The sequence below is a fragment of the Hoplias malabaricus genome, chromosome 1 (assembly GCF_029633855.1).
Source record: "Hoplias malabaricus isolate fHopMal1 chromosome 1, fHopMal1.hap1, whole genome shotgun sequence".
NCBI classification, from domain to species: domain Eukaryota; kingdom Metazoa; phylum Chordata; class Actinopteri; order Characiformes; family Erythrinidae; genus Hoplias; species Hoplias malabaricus.
The window spans coordinates 70,527,157-70,545,170 of NC_089800.1; the positions used below are offsets into that span (position 1 = coordinate 70,527,157).

The 18,014-nt window shown below is 37.7% G+C and overlaps 1 protein-coding gene across 11 annotated transcripts in view; it reads left to right on the top strand.

The window, feature by feature from the left end:
• The window catches only part of ehbp1 (EH domain binding protein 1), a 205,612-nt gene that overhangs the window by 178,895 nt on the left and 8,703 nt on the right, over positions 1 to 18,014 (top strand). For all 11 annotated transcript variants that reach the window (XR_010802697.1, XM_066672430.1, XM_066672447.1 and 8 more), the window contains 2 exons: positions 12,472 to 12,571; positions 13,978 to 14,051. Coding sequence is in view for 10 of the 11 variants with exons in the window: in XM_066672430.1 (XP_066528527.1) it covers positions 12,472 to 12,571; positions 13,978 to 14,051 (174 nt within the window). In the remaining variant the exon portion in view is untranslated. The remainder of the gene's footprint in view (positions 1 to 12,471; positions 12,572 to 13,977; positions 14,052 to 18,014) is intronic.

Below are 18,014 nucleotides of genomic sequence, written 5' to 3' on the forward strand. Positions count from 1 at the left end.
TATTACAGAAATCAGATTTTTCTTTCTTAATTTTGGTGTCATACCTTATATTACATCTTTTATATTACAACTTTGTAAATCCTACACTACTAGTAGTAACTAGTTCATGGTCATTGTTATGGATTTTATCAAGCAACTGATGATACACTGTAACATAAACACAATCAAAATAACATCAGCAAATGCAAGCCAATTAAATAGATGGCTGCCTGTTTTGTTTTTTTTATTGTTGTTGTATTTTGTATGTTTTTGTTTGGTTGTATAAATAAATAAATAAAAATAAAAGGGTAAGACCCTGGCAGAGTTTAGAAACAGTATATAGTCAAGTTAGGATGCTTCTGTAATGCTGTTCATTAAGATAATTGGAATTTTCTAAGAGTTGTTGTCCTGAATACAATCCCAGCTGAAGTTGTGATGGTAAATTCACAGATGAGCAATGATTTCAGACCTAGAAGATTTCCTAGTGTAGCCCCAGGTTTGCATACTCTGGCATGTAAACACAAGGTAGGGTCAGCCACATCTTACTCCTCACCTGATGATGTCTCAAGTCCTTTCCACCTTATAATATATATATATATATATATATATATATATATATATATATATATATATAAAATATATATATATATATTTTTCCCCCATAATTCTCTTGTGTAACCTGAGGCTAGCATAGTTCCCCCGCTGTGTGGTAGAGCCGGCAGAAAGACAAAAGCACAATGAACCAGAGAGCTTACCACCAACCGCTCACACTGGAGCTCTAGAGTAGGCCCACTATACATCCTTGCCTCTCCAATTCTGTCCCGATGCTAATGAGCCGGCTCTGATCTTTCCTCTGCTTCCCGTGTTTTCAACATCTTCAAGGACCACATGGCGCTAGCAAAATAAAGACAACTAAATGAGAATTTTTAACGCTTTTTGTGTCGGCTACTCCGGAGCCTTTCAGCTGGCTCACTCATTTAATCTTCCCTCTGAGAAAGAAAGGAGGGAAAAATAGAAGAAAAGAAAAAAGGTAAAATGTGCAACAAGGAGTTGGAGATGGAGGGGGCAGGGGAGAAGGGGGAGAGGGTTTTTTTGGTCTTATGAGGTGTTGCTAACTTTTGATTTTTGGTGATGAGGGGCACTAAAACAATATTCTAATGGTCGTCCAAATTTGTATTGTCATGTCCTGATGTTGTTGGAGGGGAAAAAACAAACAGTGGATTTCAAAGATTAGGGAACTTGTGCTTGCACTCAATAATATCACTGACACACCCAGCACACCGTCCTCTTGAAAGGTCCCACACAAGGGCGAGAGATAAAGGGTGAAAGAAGGTCTGGGCTTGGCCCAGATCCCCCACCGGCTGCTCAGCCTCTCTCTTTAATAGTGCCGTTCTCTAGAAAAGCCACTGGGAAGTACCTCACATTAGCTCTGAGGATCACTAGTTAATAGGATGATGTCTTTTAGCTTTTGTTATGAGATTATTAACCGGGATAGGTTTCTGTTCTCATCCCAGGCATGACTTGGAGAGCCTGTTGAGCACAAGTGCTAAAATACGGTGTCCCCCACATTGTCCCAGGCCCTGGGCATTGTCCCGCACTTTTTCATGGAACACCTATTTTCTGAGGCCTTCACCAGGTGATCTTTCTTGTACTGCCTCTCTCATCTGCCACTCGTGTAATATTAATTACCTGAAGTGTCCTGCTCTTTCCAAAGGCCCTTCAGCTCGGCGGCCTCCACGTTTAACGCAGCCGCCAAAGTGGACGTCAGAATGAAATGATAGTAATAGTCAGTAATAGTCAGTAGAGAAGAATAGAATCTGTGTTCCTCACACAAAGAGGCTCGTTATAGAGACCTCGGCTTTGTGGGGCTTTTGTAAGAGCTTGGTTATTTTGTTAAATTTTATTCAGCACATTCAACACTGAAATATTTAGTTAGCTCTCTTTAAGATTTGATGTTGGATTTTTAACAAATTTACACTTGTATCTCAATATCAGTTGTTTTAAAATATATATATATTCTACATTCAGTTGGAGTTTCATAATAAACAGACCACTGGAAATGATTCGAAAGTAATTGTGGTAAAGTTTTGTTACACTGTGCTCTTCACATTTCTTCTCTTGTGAAGTTGCAGACCCCAGGATCAGGGTTAGGGTTTTTTTCTTTCCCCACAATGTCAGTATATAGGTAAACTTTTTGGATTAATTCAGAATTTACTCTACAGCACCATATTTCTTCCTGATATATTAGACCAGAGTGTTGTGTGCTCCAGTTGGTAAAATCAATAACACTGTTCCTAATTTAACACACAAACACGTATCCTCATATATGGTATCTTTAATCCGTGTTTCCTTCCTGTGCATGTCTGTAATATTTGCTCTGTATGGTGTTATAGTGGTGCGGAGTGTAGATGCTGGTTTTGTAATGTAAACTGCCTGTCCAGGCCCTTGTGCTGGTCGCCACTGAGATAGTGGTCAGGCCGTAGAGGGATTAAGGCTAGAGGTGCAGCCCCGACTGGCCGATAGTCTGTCAGGCCGTGATAATGTTTATTGATTAAAAAAACACGCAGTTTAATAGAGTGGGGGGGTGGCGGACAGAGATGGACGTATTTGTGATTGCTGGAGGTTGACGGACTGAGCTAGACTAAAATTCACATTACACCCGCCTCTGCTCCGTGTCAAATATATAATACCATTGCCGTTTTAAGAAACCCTTGTATCTGAGTAAATTTCAACTTTACTGTACAGTGGGGAAAACTGTCTTCTAACTGCTGTGTACGTAGCCTAAACAACTGATTTGTCAAAATAAAATTTTGTGTGTAAAATGTATATCTACACATTTCAGATAAAGACTGTTTTGACTTAGTTGCTCTGTGAAGTCAGGAAAATAAAATACATCTCTCCATATCAACCTATTAAGCCTACAGCAGTCTAACTCCACCCATTCACACTGAAGTCATAAGGAGTATTTCTGCTCTGACCGCTTTTCAAAAGGCTATTTGCATATATCAGCCTTAAAGGCACAGTAACAAAACCTGTCTGATTCTTTCTGTGTGGCACATTATACAATATTCTAAGTGGACCACAAGCAAAAAAAAAAAAAAAAAACAAGTAAGATGAGGAATATTTAGTGTAAAATTATTTTATTCCAAGCTTTATTAATTCTGAATGAAATATTCACATAATTTTTCAAACATAATAAAGTTCTCATATGAACTGTAACTAATATATATATATATATATATATATATATGTATATGTGTGTGTTTGTTTGCATCAATCATTACTTATTGTTAGGAAATATTGCCATTTAATGGACTTATGGAAAGGAAAATGAACAAAGAAAGTGGTTAGATCAAGTTGAATAAAAATATTGTGTAGTGGTGTTGGAATATAATATTTTTTTCCTCTTTCTATATTTCCTACAGTTCTGGAGGCTGTATTAGCACAGGAAGTCAATGTAATGTAGTTTTCTCCCTAAACCTTGACCAATAACATAGATTATTGTTATTATTGTCATTTCCCTCTGATTGCCTTTGATATTTGAATTCCTTTTGCTGTATCTCTGATTTTGCCCATGAATTAGGGAAATAACACAACAAAAATTGAAAGATCCATTAGTGAAACGCACGTAAATTCAATGTCAAGACCTATTTAATTAAATGACCTGATATAGAGACGGCAGTAGGAGTTTAGCGTAGGAATTACAGAGCACCAAGCTGTAAAGTTTGGATGTTTTTTTTTTTTTTTGTATAAATCCTTGGTATGCAAATGTTTAATACCTTTTTAAATTTTGAATGAAATTCAAGTACACTTACAAATAAAGTCCAGGCTGCACTTAACACTGTGTGAACCAATAAAAAATAGTTTGAAAACTCTTGGAGTCAGTAGCTTTAAATTAATTAGCATCTAAATGTAAGCACTGTTGATCCATCTTGTGTAAAGTTTTAGAGATGAGGCTTTTCCAGCAGTATTTCACAATATAGACCAAAATATAATGTATTTTATAATGTATGTTTACCAGTCAAATGAAAAACAAAAAATAGATTTGTTGGTTTATAACGTAATTTGTGTGATTAACATAAACTGTTGTCATTTTAAAAAGCAGAATTACTGTATTTCTAAACGAGTAGAAACTGAATATAAGGTTTATCACCTCCTGTGGAAAAGTGGTGATAAATACAGAGAGAGATGACGGATAGTAAAAGAGAGAGAGCGAGAGAGAAATCTATTATGAGCAATGTGTTTGTTTTAGCGCTCCTGCCGAGGGGCTGGAGTGTGTGAGGGGTCTTGGCTGTTTGCAGAGGGTGTGTTTGCGTTCTCGGCTGCGCTGGGACGGATGAGAAAGAGAGAAACAGACAGAGAGAGGGCGAGAGATATTAGAGCAAAGCCATATCTGCACTCACTCTCTCACTCCGACAACACACACACACACACACACACACACACACACTTACACGTTCGAACAATTACATGAAAGGATGGCACGATAACGGTGTGTGTACAGCTCAGAACTCCCTCTCATTAAAAGCGACTTTAGCCCGGGCAGCTAGCATCTCCCTCTGCAGTTTAAGAGCGCTTATAGTTATGAATTGTTTCTCCTAAGCCCCAAAGCAAGCAAGAGCTGGTCAATAATACTGGCGGCAATTGAAATCTTTAAGGTGGAATGGGGAGGGGATACGAGCCTTAGTCAGGAATTAAATGGTAATCATCAGTTCAGTTAGATATGTCAGCATGTTGTAATCTGTCCAGAAACTTCTGCACCCAGGCCCAGACAAACCTCCCCGAACACCTGAACGTTCATTATACATTTGTGGAATTGCTTTAAAGGTTAAATTATGATCAAGCTGCTGGATTATTAGCATAAATTATTAGGGATGAACCAATATGGGAATTTGTGAATTTCAGATGGAAAGTTTTGCTGATACTAATATGTAAAAATGTACATAATATAGAATTAGTCCAGAGAAATTTAATATTACATGTATTTTTTACAGAATAATCTCAATAAAATTATTTTAGTGTTGTAATTCAGGGTCACCTAGATTTACATGTGTTCAGTGTATAATAAATAGTCATCATAATTGGTTTGAAGTATTGTCCCCCCCCCCAAAAAAAATAAATAAATAAATAATATATATTATATTTATAATTTTTCCCATAATTCTCTTGTGTAACCCGAGGCTAGCATAATTCCTTCTATCTCTGATACTGTTGGGCATATCTCCTTATTTTAATTATCTTAATTAACCTAATTTGTGGTCTTTTAAAACATTTTTGACATCACATTTTACTGTTTCTCTTGAAATTTTCCCACAATTAAAGGACAACTATAAATAAATTCGTAAATTACAAAGTAAAATCAGGGTTAAGTTACGGTATGGCAATTACAGTGGTATATTTGTATATTTTGGGTAAATTTCTAATTTGCCTTTTTTTTTCGTATCTGAACCTTAAGCTTTACCTCTGCGCTTTTATTTTCGAAAGCGATGATATGGCTTGTTGCTTTTGTGCTTTCCGTGATCACTTTTTCAAAGAGGCCGAGCCCCTGATCAATAGCACGGAGAGTAAGAGGTTCGCGGTTAACCAGTTTGGCATAAATAAGGGAAAATGTGTTGTGTCCATTTGGAGGCTGGTGACGGGCCTCCTCAGCCACAATGGGCCGAGCTTTATCCTGAGATTAGGTATTGTGCCTCAAGCAAAACTACCTTCCTTCAGGGCTCCGCCAGGCTAGTGCGGCCCTTTCATTTCACGCTAACAAGACTGCTCCATGCCACACAGCCACTTCAAGTAATTAAATCAATCCTTTTGTACTTACCGCTCGCTCTCTCTCTCTCTCTCTCTCTCTCTCACTCTCTCACTCACTCACTCACTCTGCTGCCGAACGAGATTCTGATTATTGCCTTCATGCATATTCAGAAAAGGCTCTTGCCGCTGACGGAACCCTTTAATGAGGTCCTGCTCAATCACACGTACAATGTTCATCTTGTTCATTTTCTCCCTTTATACATTTTTTCCTCCTCTGATTTTAACTTGCAGTCAAAAGAAAAGAGAAAATTGGCGACCCTGATGAGTGACCCCTCTTAAAATAAACTGTAAAAATGCTTTAAAAAAAAAAACACACACACACACAAAAGTGAGTGAGCCGCAGCGAAGTTGAGATGTGGCCCTTAAAACTCCGATAGACAAATTGGATTACCGGCTATTGGATTAAACGAGAGAAAAGAAAAATGGTCGGATAAGAAATGAGAAGAGCTGGCTGTGATCACAGGATTTAATATATTTCTTTCCTCTTTTCCCTTTTCTCTTTTTGTTTTTTTTTTCCAGTTCACCTCCCCCCTTTTTCTTACTACTTCTTTTCTTTCTTTTTTTTTGGCACCAAGTAAAGAAATAAAGGAACCCCAGCTCTTAGCAGGGCTCACCAGATTCAGGATTAATTTGTAATTGTTCTCATTTCTTAATACTACTGAAAGATCACTATCTGAGTCAAACGAGAGCAGAGAAGAATTTGGATTTGAACAAAGTGACAAGGAAACAAAAAATTAACCTCCCTCCTTTTTTGCAGTGGTTCATGTTTCCTTTTGATTCATTTTATTATTATTTGAATTGTTTTGGAAATGTGGCAACAATGAGATCTTTTATTATATGTTTCATGGCAATACATTTATATCAGGTTTTCTAAATTAGAAAATGAATATCAAATGAGCCTGCAGTGAGCTGATGCAATATTGCGATTCTTTGAATGAAGGTCCAGGCTTTTTTTATTTGTTGTTGTTTCATTAAGAAAATCAACAGCACATTTGTTTTTGACATAAAAGCTCTGTTATTCCATTACCACACACACAAAAAAGATATTTTTTGCTTAAATAATGAACGCCATTTCTACCATATGTAGAAAATGACAGGCTTTAATAGTGAAAATACTAACTATCATCACCAGTAGATTGACCAGAGGAGGATGGGTCACCCCTTGTGAGCCTTGGTTCCTCCCAAGGTTTCTTCCTCAGCTGGGGGAGTTTTTCCTTGCCACTGTCGCCCCTGGCTTGCTCACTTGAGGGTTTTACATTTGTCTTTACATTTCATGTCAAATCTTGTCTTACTGGAATTCTGTGAAGCTGCTTTGTGACAACATCAGTTGTGAAAAGCGCTATATAAATAAATTTGATTTGATTTGATTTGATTTGAAATGCAGGCTCGTCGTGGAGAAATTTGAAGGCTTTAGCAGTGAAATGCAGGTTTGTTGTGCAGTGCATTGTTGGGGTGTAGCTCAGAGGTGGTAATCAGTAAAGGATAGCAGGGGAAAGGCAGCAGAATGTGCTCTATGAGGGGATTTCATTAATGCTATCTGGTTTGAATGTAACAGTGGCTGTGATGCTTATCTTAATCTTATTTGGCTATAGAGGCCAGTTCTCCTAGACATGGCCACAAGCCCTCAGGCCCAACACACAACCCCGTGTGTGTGTGTGTGTGTGTGTGTGTGTGTGTGTGTGATTTCTTGCATGTATGTATTTTAAGAATGACTATGTATTTGTGTGTGCATGTTTGCTTTACTTTCTTAGGTTGAACATGGAAAGTCACTGAAAGTAATTAGTGACCGATAGAGAAGAATGCAGAGGTTTTTTAAATCCATTGTAGGAATATAGAATGAATAGTGTTTTTGCCATGGTCTTCAGAAAATATCATCTATCACCATAAAATTCTCACGTCAAGATTTGTATGGGACAGAATCATTTATATACACACACGAGCCAAAATATAATTTCTCTAACAACTTTACAGGAGAAACAGTTCTAAACATTCAATGTAAGGAAATGTAAAGACATTTTATTCCAAATTTCAGGTTCAAATTATGCCAAAATGTCTTTGATTAGATTACAGTATTTAAATATTTTAACATGGTCTGTGTAATCACTTCAATTTAATAGAAATTTAATATATATAGTTTTGTTATTTTTGACCACTTCTAGTGGTCCATTCTTCTATAAATTGTAATGCCATCGATAAATGTTTTATCCCAATATCATACCCTAACAATAGTCAGGTTCTACAAGCTATCACTTTCTCATAAATTAAAGGTCCAGTTTAAAAGCCTTAAGTCCAGGGTTTTTTTGTTTGTTTGTTGTATTTAGTTTGTTTTTGTTTATGATGTCATGTTGTTTGCAAGCTGTATTATATTGGGTTAAATTACCGTTATTATTAACAGTTTAACATTGTTGACAATACAGGCTTTAATGAAATGGCAGCCCTAGCACTCTTGTAATTTACGTATGAGAAACAATTGATATTTTCAGCCTTACTGTAGAGTGTTTATGTTGGTATGACAAAATAAGGACTAAAATATCTTTCCAGTGTCCCATTTCTCTCTCTTTCTCTCTCTCCCACCCTCTTTTTTTTCCCCCTCTCTTTCTATCTCTCCCACCCTCTCTCTCTCTCTCTTGCACAGCTCTGGCTCCGGCCTCTGCGATGCGCCTCCTAATCCGCCGCTTCCTCACAATGTCACACAAGCTTAATATTACCATTTATTATTTGCTTGTTTCATTTGGCTGTGCGGAGCTACAATGACCTGTCACACAACACTTTATCCCTTCCGAGCCACGCTATTTAAAAGTTGACTACGGTAATCCATTCCCAAATCCCAGCTCCTTTTTTTTCCCCCTCGTCTACCCCCCGCCCTTCTCTGCCCCTACCCCTTTCTCTTTCCGAGTCGTTGTCGTCATCAAATAAAAAAAATTACACACATCTGGTTCCACAGACATGAGACCCGCTTCCCCATGGAGGGCCAGGGTTTTATTTTATTTATTTAATTTTTTATTTAATTTTTTTTTTCTGTGACTGACAGACAAGGCCGCCGCCGGCTTTGTTGTGTCCAACGGATTTGACTCGTCTCTCTCTTTCTCACATGACCAGTGTCACAGTCACATGGTGCTCAGCAAGAAAAGAGAGGGGACACGAAAGAAAAAAAGAAAATTCTCTCTCTGCCAGAGTTCCCAGCTCAGGCTTCTTTGAGTTTACTCAGAAAAAAGACCCCTGTCCAGGGCCTTTGACAGGCTACTGAACACATGCACATGGGTTTATTTTTATACTTTGTCAAGATATGGGACACACATTTATTTATTTATTTATTTTCTTTGCACTGCAACAATACCATACCCCTATATACAAATATATTTATACAACTGAAAAACACCAAATTGTCTTAACATTAGTAACACAAAAATAAATGGTTGTTCTCATTTAATTTAAAAAATGAATTATTAAAAAATATTAGTCTTGTTTCTTTTGGCTGAAAATCCATAGCCTATATATACAGCAAAATCATCTGAGTGTTTTGATTCACTGCTAGTTCACTGTTTTATTTGAGCTTTTAGAACATTTCACAGCCTATTGATAATAGTTTGTATTTCACTCTTAGCTTCAGGGTCATAGTACCCTCCATTTTACTTTGAAGGCCAAGTCTATGCAGTAAAAGCAAATGAAGGTTATCCAAGAACCTTCTAGTACATCTCTGTCTCCCAGGGTAATTGTCTGATTTAACTCAGATTTAACCCAAATGTGATCAGTAAACACATCATCTTGTGTCTGAAGTTTGCTTCTTTACTTTTGCACTGGAACTACAATGCTAATGTAGATAATCACATTCATAAATCAGCACAAACATCAGTTATGTAAGCTCAAACTGACTTGGTTAGTGTTTTCTATAAATATGGGATAAAGAACAGACAAACTTCAGCTTTAATTTTGACTTTTACTACTGTTTTTAGCCATGAGACCTACTCTAGCAGCAGAAAGAAGAACTGTTTTCATATCAACGTTGCAGTTTTCACAAATGCTAGTTTTGGTTTTTATTTTTTATAAGTTTACATTCAACAATGATGGTAAATTTACCCTAAAACCTTTGACCAATCAGAAGCTCTGAGATCAGATCCCAAAAAATCAAATAAAATGAATAGAAGTTTGGGCCTTCATTTATATATTAAAATAATAAATGTGATTCACATTTTTGTTGTAATGTCTTAAACACATTTAGAAAATTTCTCCACATGGTTTTTGTGATTTAAATTGTTTAGATTGAGATTTAGCCCATGAAGTAAAAGTTAAAAATCAGTAAAAGTTGTGTTTATACACTAATTCTGTTGTTGGCGCTGTGAGGCAGAGCCAGGTATCAGAGACTCACTGAGTAGAGAAGGTGATTACATAAGCTTAAAGGATCTTTCATCTTTCCTCCACTTTCATCCCCTTCTTCAAAGAAATAATTAGTGTCGCCGAAATGCTCAGAATGGTGACAGCTTCTCCAACCCACTTAACCGATACAGCCACCAGCCGTTACACAACTCCACAACATACTGGGGCTGCTTGAGGCATTGTGAAGTTACATACACAATACAAACAAGCACATCATCCCTGTCAGAAAAAGTCCTTGTTTCTGCATTTTTGTCGGTTTTTCTCTGATCTGAAAATAGCCCGAGTTCTTTGCACTGTGCAGACCAAACGTTTGATGATCAGACCAAAAGAGGTTCAAAAAATTAAGACACACCCTAACCCTAAACTAGGCCTTTCATTTATATTTACCGGTTCCTGCTAGTTATTTGGAAGATGTGACGTCTCCTAGAACTACGATTTTGTAATTATAGCAAACTTGTTTTTTCGTAGTAATTTAACATGAAAACTTTTCAAAAGTTATTCCAAGTCTGAAGAATAGTGTCCCAACTAATAACTGCAGGTATGAAGAGTTATACGTGCCTCTCTTACATTCCTTGTTAAACTGCTTTAACCTGTGTCCAAATGTCATGATATTTGGACCAATAGAAATGCTCCAAAACAACAGAATATATCTTAATTGCATTAACTTTTTTGGAAGGAATTAGGGGATGGAATTAATGTAATGTAGAAATAAATGGTAAAAGTTTACAATGTGTAAAACCAGGCGTTCTTCCCAGTCTCCGATGGCCTGTTACGTGGGTGTGGTTTCACCAATATTTTTTTTGCTCTGCAGGTGACGTTTGGTGACCTAATTCAAGGTGTCTTGGTGTTTTATTTTATTTACTTATTTATTTATTTTTAAACCATAAGGCTTCATACGAATTCCGTCTCCAGTTTGGAGGGTGTTAGCAGCGGTGGTTTCTGAAGCAGCACAAAGTCTCTGGAGCTCAGTGTTAATCCCAGCCAGTGTGGGAACATAACCAGTCGCCCGTAATCCAGCCTCCTAATCCAGCGTCGACTCTGTTTTATTGACAATGGCAGCGTCTTGTGAAGTGTCTAATATGTTGCCACTGAACACGCTTCTGGCCGGCTTCCTAACTTGCGTGTCAATCTGTGTGGCTGAGAAAAAGCCTGTGGGCTAATCTCATTTGATGCACTTCGCTTGGGGTGGGGGGTGGTGGGGGGAAGGTTTCAGAAAAGAGCACGAGTCAACCGTGCCCGAGGAAGTGAGACAATGTTTTTAGTGGGTTTGTGTATGTTCCACAACAACTAATGCAAATGGGCTCGAGATATCTACAAACCGATATCATAAAATGGCAGTTAATAGTTTGGAGGGCATCTGAGGGTGGTATTCCAAAGTGCCATCATTAGTGAAGTCGGGTATTGATGGCTATTGGATAATTGGCTATGGATAACTAACCCCAACTTCAAAGATATTGCATGGGGCATAGAAGACGTTTTTAGACCCCTCCTGCTGATGCATGGCATGGCATGATGACCTTCTCTAATCTCCAGCTTGGTCCCATTTTATTTCATGCTTTTCTATGGTGATTATACAAGCTGAATATTTGTTTCCAAAATGGATACACCTAATGCTATGTTTGATTAGTTATGAGATGTCTACAATTTTTTGGACACATATAAGGTGCTTAATGAGTTCTCAGTATAGGTATGAAGTAAAATACATACATCATCCTTAACATCTATACATTCATTAGATCTGACCATTAGCGTTTTAATTCCTTGGAAAAAAAAACTTGTAAAAATGATCATTTTCATCAGAGATTTCCTTTCCAGAGAGAATTTTCTTCAAATTTGGGAACAGGTAAAGTCTAAAGAGTGGAGGACTAATGGCCTGGAATCCACAGTGACACCCACAGCAATGGTCAAAACTCTTCAACATACTTGTTACTCAGAGTGGTTTAGTTTTCATAGCGATTACAACAAATTGAAATTAGCTGATGTTTTCCCAGAACCATTATAAAATTACCTGCAGGATTAGTAGGTTCTATTGATACTGAAAACGTATTGAAGGCCCCTTGTAGTATAGCAGCGAACTGCGTTGATATTTACAGCATTTTTCTTACATAAATTCCAAAAAATGTACCAGTGAGATGATCAGCCATTTTGGAGCATTTCCTTGGATTCTATTTTTCATGAAATCGACTTCTCATCTTAGGTCCAAAAATGGAAGATGTTAAAAAGAGAAAGATGAAAATTGAGTTTCAATGCAGGAAATGTCGTGATGTGTAGTGTCTAAGATGTAGTGGTAATTTCTGTGTTTTGTTTCATTAGGGAAGAATAAGGACGAGGAGGAGTCCATGATGCAGGAGTGGTTCACACTGGTCAATAAGAAGAACGCTCTGATCCGCCGCCAGAACCAGCTCTCTCTACTGTGAGTCTCTCTCTCTCTCTCTCTCTCTGAGCATATAAGGCCTATCTTGCAAGCTGTGCAACTAGCTATTTAGATCTAGGAATACTTGCTCTGTTGTACACTAGCTTCTATCACTGTATTCACAACTCAACCCATTCCGTGTAAACAAATTTTGTGTTTGTCATTTATTTAAATATTTTATAATATATATTAAAATACTCTGTGAATTAATGCTTAGTATATAGTTGGTACACATTTTATCTCTCTGCTTGATCCTCTTTGGTCTCTGATGTGCAAGAATCAGTGGATTTGTACATACATCTATAATGTTAGAGACCACCACTTCAGATCATAAACCCCAGAGACTTGGTCCAGGGAACAAGGTCAACTGTTGAAGGGTAGAGCAGCTTTACCTCGCTTCCCCTTCCCCCAGTTCAGCTGGAGAAATGAAATAGGCTCATCACATGACTGCTCTAACGAAATTCACTGCTTATATTATTCTATCCATTAGCTGAATTGGATAAACCAATAGATGCCACACTGACTCAATAGCAATTTGGGTTCTTAAAAATAATTATATATATATATATATATATATATATATATACACACATGTGTGTGTATATATATTTCAAATGGGATTTTAATATCCTCTTAAATCTGTCTTATTATTATAATTCTTATACTACACAATAGTACATGGCTTGCAAAATGGATCTGCCAATGCCACGATGTTCATTTGTTTCATGTCTTCTTTCATTTTAATATAGAAAAGGAACTCACAATATATCAGGGCTGCTTTTCATGAGAGAGAGAGAGAGAGAGAGAGAGAGAGAGAGAGAGAGAGAGTGAGTTCCCAAGCCCTCGCAAATGACAGATTGAAGTATTCTAATCACATTATATCAGTGGAAAAAAACCCGTTTTAAGTGGTCAATTAAAAGGGCCTCGATTATTATTATTTCTTTCATTTGGCTCTTTGTCGCCAAATGGGCTCTGAAGGACAAATTCTATTAGGAACCCTGAATTAGCTCATTTCCAATACATTTGAAAGAGGTGAAATTAAATTTGCTGGTTGATACCCCCCTTAGCCCCCCTCGTACCATCTCTCTCTCTCTCTCTCTCTCTCTCTCTCTCTCTCTCTCTCTGCATATTTTTCTCTCTCTCTCTCTCTCTCTCTGCATATCTTTCTCTCTCTCTTTCTCTCTCTCCCTCCCTCTCTCTCTCTCTCTCTCTCTCTCTCTCTCTCAGCTGTCCTATCACCCCAAACAGCTCTGGCCCTGGTTGTTCGGGTATCACTTATTTTGCAGTAGATTAATGCGAAGCGGAAAGGTGTCGGCGAGTGCTGGAATCAATGTTTATTAAAGGTTTCTTTAAGTGTTTAATGATTTAGTCATTAACATATTGATGAACTTTTACAACTTGCCCAGGGAGAGGGAGCATGATCTGGAGAGACGCTTCGAGCTGTTGAACCGGGAGTTAAGAGCAATGCTGGCGATTGAAGGTAAGCGAGAACTGGGAGAGGATTTGGAGAGGTGGGGGGGTTGGGGGGCTTATTGGGGAAAGGGAGGTGGAGGGTGGGATTCACACTGCTACAAAAGAGGAAGATCCCTCTTCACATATTCCCTCAGCTGCATATGCCTTAGCCAAGATCATATTTGCCCCTCCCACATTCTTTGTTATTGATAAAGTGCGTGCTCCCACCTTTAGTGAAATATAGTGATTTCCTTTGCCCCTCCCACATTGTGCCATGTTTTTCTGTTCAAGTGTTGACATTTGGCTCGAGTGCCTGTGAAAGACAAAGATTCCTTTCTATAATTTGTATTTGTTGCAGGTTTCTTCTCTCACAAGTGTAGCAAAATCAGAGAGTAGAATCTTTAGTTTCAGAGAAATAGCAGTTGTAGATATGTTTTATGATTATTTTTATTTAAAGTAACACTAGGTAAGATTTGGTAGTTTTACCTGTTCCTAAATCAAGGTGGGGGAGGATTCCTACCCTCCACCAAAAGTTTCATAATGTAATTTCTGCAGTGCTGAGCCTAGAGTAGAAATGGCAGAAGCCCTATTCCTATTACAGCTGAATGGAGCATCACTGTGATTTTGAAGCTGTAATTTTAAGGACAAATTTGTACCTAGTGTTACTTTAAGCGTTTGTCTGTGAAAGGCAAAGATTAAGCTTTGATTGCCCGTGACAGTAAATGACAGTAAATCTTGGATTTACTGTCACCTGGTTACTTTAAAAAAGAAAGAAAACGGTTCTAACATTTGTGTAACTATATTGTTATAAGAATTTTGTTCCATTTTAATTAGTTTATTGGTCATGAACTTGGACGGAATGTAAAAGCAGATGTTTTGAAAAAAGATGCAGATGCAAGTTTTTGTTCTGAGAGAAACTGTTTTTCTCCCTGTTGTGAATCATGGAATCATTGAAGAGAAACAAAAACGGCAATAACACACTCTAGACAAGGTGCCAGTTAAGTTGAGAGGCATTTTTATTTACTCTCACCACTATAATACCATTGTTGCTTACTTTCTCCCATTTCAAAGACAGGGTGATTATCTCTGCCCTTCCCAGATTGCACGTTATTTTTTATTCGAGTGTTGGTATTTGTACTAGGCATCTGCGGTATTATTGCAGCGAGTGCAGATGTCACTTAGACATCAATAGCAAAGCTTGCATGTGATGTGCCCCGAGGTGGCGGCGACAGTGAGTATATTTATAATCTTTCTGAGTGCATGTTATCCAGGCAGGTAAAGAAGGTGAAAAAGAGAGAGTGAGAGAGATGCCTGTTGTGTGGTATCAAAGTTGTCTGGTTAACTTTAATCCCTTTGACTGTGTCCCTCTTTTCACAAAATGAACCTTTTGCAATCAATGCAAATTGATTTTGCTATTCGATGGTGACCCTTGCACCCTTGGCTAGCCATGGTAATTTCTTTCTGCACCTGATAAGCTACCTGATCCATCATAAATCAATTCTAATTAGTTTGAGGGGGCTGACGGTGGACATGCATAGCCAAGCAGAGAGTCTGTATGCTCGTGTTTTTTTTTTTTTTGTTTTTTTTTTCCCCCCCACCCCACCCCTTACCTACAGCTCTCTTTTTAAACAGGGCTCTGATGGGGAGAAACAGTTTTTGTAGCTCAGTTCCTGCTTTCTCAGGGGTGAAATGTGTTTAGTTTTCCAACCGCAGAATAACTTCCCATCATTTTTTCCCCCTCAACCTCCCAAGCTACTATTGAATTCTTAACTTTCACTCATTTTTCAGCCTAAATTTATTTAAAGCGCAGGTACCGATTTTCCCATATACAATCAGGTAGCCAAGATAGATTGAAGTGTAAATTCCTGGAAAAGTTGGGATTTTGTGTACAATTCAGTATAAACAAGAATCTGTGATTTGTGAATTCTCTTGGACCTTTATTCAATTGATTTATTCAAATGAATAAATTTAAAAATGCTGAGAAAAGATTTCTCATGTTTTCACTGACAAATGTGATTGTATTTTGTAAATGTAAACACATTTTCAACTTGAGGTTGTGACAGAGGGGAAAATAAGAGTCAAATCTTGAGGTGCACAATGTTGAAATGCTCCTCTATAGGTAGGTGAACTGGTAAGTGGTAAGAGTATCATGGTTAGGTATAAAAAGAGCATCCAGCAAAGATGGGTTGTGGCTCTACACTTTGTGCCCAACATCATGAGTATTTTCAAACAGTTCAAAAAGGACTGTATATTTGTATATTCTTTGCAATCTTGCATTGAGACCTTTCACCTTCTCTCATTTATAATGCTGAGAAAATATTGAAGAAGTCCAGAGCAGTCTGGAGAAACCACAGTTGAATATACCTGACCTTAAAGGCCAGGAAATGTCATGATCTTGTCCTAAATATAGTCTCATAGGCTCTGGAGTGCTCTGGCATACAGTTGAAACTGAGCACCGTTCACCTCTGTTCACTGTCAGAAAAACACTGTGGTGATACCCTCAAGGGTACTTATTCAGTTCCTTTAATTGGGGGATATATTTGTACCTTATTCTGTAATATTTGTAGATTTCTTCTCCAGGATTTATATATTTTTATTTTATTTTGCACAGTTCTGTAATGAAATCTTTAAAATATTCACATTTCCTTCAGGAGAAGAGAATGTAATGTACCTTTAGGGAACACAACTGGACTGTAATACCACTCTTGTACCTTTTTGAAGGTACATTTACACTGTTTGTAACTTTAGTAACCAATAACCTACCTGTACCGTACCTTTTTTCAAGACAGTCTACAAAAGAAAATTAAATTAATATCTTTATTATAAACAGGACAAAAGAAATACAGGGCTCATCCTAGATGGTCCAAAAGGTTGGAAAAATATTTTGAGGTTATATGAGTCTTACAGTCGTTCTCCTCGCAGCAAGTTCATATCATAGACGATTGAGACCACACTGAGTGTTATCAGTGAAATATGCCAAACCAACACCTGTCATGGGATGGGGATGCATCAGTGACCACGGTTTGGGTGAGTGAAGGTATATGTAAAGGTACCAGAAACACAGAGGCATATATTGGCATTATAGAGATGCATAGGTGATGGATTTTTCCGGGACGTCCATGGGGTTTTTCAGCAAGACAATACCAGGCCTCATTCTGCACATTCTGCAACTGTGTGGCTTTATAGACACATCTCTAAATTGACAGTATCAGTGGTACTTTCACATATACTTGGAGCAGTGTGGAAAGTCCCATTTATCTGTTTTTAATAATACAGACTTCGTACATTGCTCTGAAATGGAGCATTTCATATCAATTAGTTAGCATCTTAGCCATTGAATTATGAAGACATTTTAAGATACACATACAATTCCTAAAAAAGTATTCTCATATGCTTCCATATGTGGTGTCTAAAAGTGTGTGACTGTAATCAAAACTGGGTACCTAAAATAGCATTAATAAACCATAAATTTGTTAGTAGTAATTTCTCACACAAAAATTAGGATGTTCATTAATTTTTTTATTTATTTATTTATTTATTTTTACACACTTGTGTGTCCAGCAACATGGCTCAGTAGCCTGTTTGTATGACATTTTACATGTTCCAGATCATGTGACAACATACAGCAGCACAACAACATGAAGAAGTAGGTCCTAATACCGGATTTATTCTCAGAAATATGTTCTTTTTAAAAGGGATATATATTTATCAAGGTGGTGCCACTGGTAACTGCCCACATCATATCAAGGTACAAACCCACACACTGGAAAACTTGTTGCATTTTTATTGGTTCTCTCTCTCTCTCTCGCTCTCGCTCTGGCTCGAGCTTCAGCACTTAACATTCAGAGGCAGGCCTTTTCTTGGGCAAAGCAGCGATAGTTCTGAGCTGCTGGTGAGGGAAGCATGTGCATCACTTTCTTATTTGGTGCTCCAACAGGTCCTTTCAGAGGCAGCCAATGCAGACAGGTCATTTCTGATTTGCTTGGCCGAC